The sequence below is a fragment of the Nannobrachium achirus genome, assembly GCF_963921795.1.
Source record: "Nannobrachium achirus genome assembly, chromosome: 6".
NCBI lineage: Eukaryota > Metazoa > Chordata > Actinopteri > Myctophiformes > Myctophidae > Nannobrachium > Nannobrachium achirus.
Genome location: NC_137815.1, coordinates 36,341,855 through 36,346,854, shown reverse-complemented (window position 1 = coordinate 36,346,854; position 5,000 = coordinate 36,341,855). Strand labels below are relative to the sequence as shown.

The 5,000-nt window shown below is 40.3% G+C and overlaps 1 protein-coding gene across 1 annotated transcript in view; it reads left to right on the top strand.

The window, feature by feature from the left end:
• Window positions 1-5,000, top strand: part of LOC308287062 (calmodulin-binding transcription activator 1-like) — a gene marked incomplete at both ends in the record, with an annotated part of 140,611 nt that overhangs the window by 89,404 nt on the left and 46,207 nt on the right. Inside the window, one exon of the mRNA XM_080728183.1 lies at window positions 447-518. Coding sequence (XP_080584309.1) covers window positions 447-518 — 72 coding nt within the window. The remainder of the gene's footprint in view (window positions 1-446; window positions 519-5,000) is intronic.

Genomic DNA, 5,000 nt, shown 5'->3' with positions numbered 1-5,000 from the left:
TCTAATGTGTAATAAACGTTCCTCTCTTGCAGTTCCTCTGAGCTGACGAACTAAGATTTCACCGTGGAACGCTGTTGTTGTGCTAAGAGAGTGTGTGAGAGAGAAAGAGAGAGAGCGCGCGGGTTCTGTGATGTCTATAAGTGAAGCCCAATTACCCGGCAGCCTCGCAATAATGGCTGCTGTGGGGGGGAAATTGGAACACGGAAAATACATACACAGCATGCTTGCAATTTTGCCAGTCACCATCAATACAGCCTAAAGTTCGTATAACCTAAGCACTCCTCTCCTCTCCTCTCCTCTCCTCTCCTCTCCTCTCCTCTCCTCTCCTCTCATCTCCTCCTGTGTCTCTTACTGTCCTCTTGTCTCCTCCCGTCTTCTCCTGTGTCCCCTCTCCCTCACTGTCCTGTCCTCTCCTCTCCTCTCTTACTGTCCTCTCCTCTCTATAGTGTCTGTATGGCTGCTACGTCCACTCCTCCATCATCCCTACCTTCCACCGTAGATGCTATTGGCTGCTGCAGGTAAGCCCCGCCCCCTCTACTACCCTGCCTGCGTTGTGTGCTCTCTCATACACACCATAAATGGTGCATTTATAATAGAGCCTTTATGTCCGAGGTGCGTTACAGTGATTGTTTGTGCATTACGTTCACCCATTCACACACACACACACACACATTCATACACCGATGGTGGAGGGAACCATGCAAGGCACCAACCTGCTCATCGGGAGCAATTAGGGGTTCAGAGTCTTGCTCAAGGACTCTTCGACACGAACTCTGGGGGAGCCCGGGATCGAACTGGGAACCTTCCAGTTCCCAAGCGGCCGCTCTACCTTCTGAGCCACTGGAGCCCGTGCATTTCTTAAGGCAAAATTAAAAAAACGCGACTAATTGCGGAATGATATTGTTATTTTTATTGTATTAAGTATCATCCGAGTTTAAAAAACAACATAGACATTTTGTTGGATGCTGTAATTCTGATGAAGAGGGGGAAAAAATCCACACACACACACACACACACACACACAAACACACACCTTAATTCCATGCCAGTTTTTCAGCGATGCCAACTTGGCATGCGTGTTATCACTACATTTAGCCACTTTTCAGGCCCTCGCGTTTTGAAGATAACGGTCTCTCCTTTTTCTTTCTTGGAAAGAGTTCAGTCTTGCAACATTTTTTTGCAACTCCTGGCGCGTCTCCTCCAGCCAAAACAGATCAGCAGCCGTCTCTGTGGAAAGACTTTTGCATATCCTGGAGCGGAGGGTGTCACATTTTAACCACTTTAAACCCTAGACTGTACCTCATTGTACGTCAATTAAAATAGCATAATACTCACACACACACACATTCACACACGCACACACACACAAAGTCTGCTAGGCCAAATACCCCCCTATATATTCTTTCCAATTATTTCCCTAATTCTGCTGAATGTTTGCCTGTTTCTGCCAAATGTTTGCCTGTTATGACTTGCCCAGTATAGCGGGGGTCTTCAATATTTTTCAGCCCAAGGACCCCCTTGCCGGGAGAGAGCGATGAAGCAGGGACTAGATTAAAGAAAATCTGATTTCATAGATATGGCTTCATAGGCTTGTTTGACGTTGGATTCATGTTTATGTCTATTTTCAGACATTTATGCACTTAAAGGGATATTTCACTTTCAAAAAAACTTTTGTTAATTTTATCGTCTAATCAGGCTTTTATGAACACCCTGGACAGATTTTAATTTGCTTCATTCAGTATTTAGATATTTGATGTAAATGTTATCATGCCCTCCCCATCCAGGGCCCGTTCCCATACACACTCAAACTCTGTCCTCCTAATACGTGAGCAGGCAGTGTTTTTTTGTTTATTTTTTAATAATAATTTTCCATTTCCCCCCAAAAAGTATTAAAAATAAATGTTTTTTTTTATTGGAAAAACACGGCCAGCTCACGTATTAGGAGGACAGCATGAGTAACCAGAAAAAAGAACAGGTGTTTTTGATGACTTTATCATGGTTAAAATGGAGTTTGAAGTTACAATGGGTGTGTATGGGAACGTGCCCTGGATGGGGAGGGCCTGGTAACATTTATATCAAATATATAAATACCGAATGAAGCAAATTAAAATCTGTCCAGGGTGTTCATAAAAGCCTGATTGGACGATAACATTTCCAAATGTTTTTTTGAAAGTGAAAAAAGTTTAATCAGTTAAACCGTCACTACTAAGTAAACTTGACCTTGCACTCTGTACTTGGTCTGCTCTTTTTTCCCTCTACACCAAACATATTTGCCGAAAAATAGACGATCTTGTAGATCCGCTATTTTCGGCTAGTGTTCTCAGAATAGGGATGCTAGGGTTCAAATGGTTAATATATGTTTTGTAATAGTCATCAAAGTAACTGGTAACTAAGTTTTCTAATAATTGTAGTGGAGTAAAAAATATAATATTTGACTCTGAGATGTAGTGGAGTCAAATTTTAAGCAAATTGGAAAGTAATTTGATTGTAAAGTAACTTGAGTACAGTACAGTTCTTGGGTAAATGTACTTAGTTACTTTACTGCCACTGCCGCTACGCTATACTTTAGTCCTTCCGTGAAATCATGTTCTTATTTACATAGAATTTACAAGTAATTCATTCATTAATATGTAATTACTTAATCCAGAGCGATTTACAGTAAGCATGTTAAACACAAGTTAATACATCAAACGCATAGAAATAGTGGTCTAGTGGTTTTCATGATTGTTATTTTGGTCAACATTTGCCTGTTATCTCTACCATGGTACCAACATCAGTATAGTTTTGGGTCTGAGAGGATAAATTTCATCAAAAAGGTGGTTCAAGTGCCGAATAAATAATTGATCTTGATATGAAAAGGGTTGAAAACCACTGGTCTAGGATCATAGGTAAACCAAGAATCGTCAGTCTAAACATTATAATATCAAGATACAAATACTCTGTACATCGAAACTATACAAACTATAGGATTCCAGGTCAACAAATGAACCTGGCATCTGTCTGTCTAAATAGCATGCGATCTAAATGACATTTTAACCTCTGCATAAGCCTGCAAGGTCGTCTAGGCTGTACATCTGCCACAAGGTTGTACATCTGCCATATCCGCAGAGATTAACGCGGACATTGTACGATTTACAATTTAGGCATTTACTGTAGCAGACCCTCTTAATCCAGAGCGATGTACAGTAGCCTAACAGCTCATCCGCAGTGCCAAAAAGCGTTCCGACGGCGATGTCGCACGAAAAACTGTCCTCATATGGAACGTTGGCCATTGCATTGCGTCGTATAGCCTGAACCAATGAAATTCTCCTTTTGCACAAAGTAGTGCATTGCAAGATAGAGGGCGCCAGATCCCTTTTAGTCACACCCTAACGCTACTTCCTGTTCATCCACAGAGCATTGATTCTAGTCATTTTCTCCATTAGATTTCTTTTCACTTTTTTCAACTTTTATTACTTGGGATGGTAAAAAGATGAGGCAGGCAAATGAAATGTATTTTGACAAGTAATAAAAGTTGAAAAAAGTGAAAAGAAAGCACTTTAATCTAATGGAGAAAACAACTAGAATCAATGCTCTGTGGATGAACAGGAAGTAGTGGTAGGGTGTGACTCAAAGGGATCTGGCGCCCTCTATCTTGCAATGCACTACTTTGTGCAAAAGGAGAATTGATACATAATAATAAAAAGTGTCTGGGGGAGGGACATGGCCGTGAAACTTGACTCTGCGAGCGAATATAGGAGGGGTGGACGACGTCACTGCTAGAGAAGGGACGATAAGCGTTATTATCGTTTATCGTGATAAAAAACACTCACGATAACCTTATCGTGGAGATTTAATTTATCGTGATATCGTCCTCCGTCATGCCCTAGGATCAATTCACCTTTTATTTGCTGAGCTGCATATCCGGTACCTTTTAAACCTTCTATAATTGGTCAAATGTAATAATATATGTACTTGATACAGCCTTTTTTTCCCCTTCACTCTATCAAATGTCTTTGCCAAAAAATAGCCGATAAGTACGTGATACAGTCTTTTTTTCTTCACTCCATCAAATGTCTTTGCCAAAAAAATAGCCGTGAGCTTGTAGATCTGCTATTTTTTGCAAATGTTCCACCCCAGGCTAATGGATTTTGATTATCGCGATAATATCGTAAATCTCAATTTCTTTTCTCACAATGATCGTGATATGACATTTTCAAATCGTCCCAACCCTAGTAACTGCACGACACGTTGTCGCTCGCAGTACGTCAGAACAATGTATTTTAATGAGGTTTCATTTTTCGCTTGCTCACGTCGCTGGCAGTGCGGATGGGATGTAAGCAAGGAAAACACGAGGTACTTCATCAAATGCATAGAAACAGTAATCTAGGATCATAGGTAAACCAAGAACCTACAGTATCATCATCAGTCTAAACTGTATTAATATCAAGGAAATCAATAATCCGTACATTGAGTACAGTAGGTATCATGTTAGTACAGTATTTCCTTCAGCTATACAGTACGCCATTGATTACAGTTGGCTCATTTACTCCCAAGAATATTTAACCAAACTGCTATCCACTGCCAGCTATCTTTCGTTTTCCTTTACCTTTTCAGGTAGTCACAGAATATTTAAAACTAAAAAAAAAAAAACTAAAAAACAAGAAAAGAAATCGCAATCCACTCACTCACACCCCGGGTGTCATGATGGATGTGATGCTGGCCTGTGAGTGTGAACTGGCTGCTTTAGACTTTTTGACCAAGGTCAGGTCAGTACATCCCTATAGGATGGATATGAGCCAGAGCAGGGTTAAAGGTCTTATGAAATGCTGTATTTACAAAACATAAAAGTCTATCATGGTCCTTCAAAAAAGTATTAAAACATTTTAACTGAAAAATCCACTCCAGTGAGTTTTCTTTTTCTCTTTGTGTTCTAAAAGCCTTTTCATTTGCGATGAAAAAAAATAAACATTTTGCCTGCGAGTGTCGCTGTTGAGGGATTTTGCCTGTCAATCATTGCC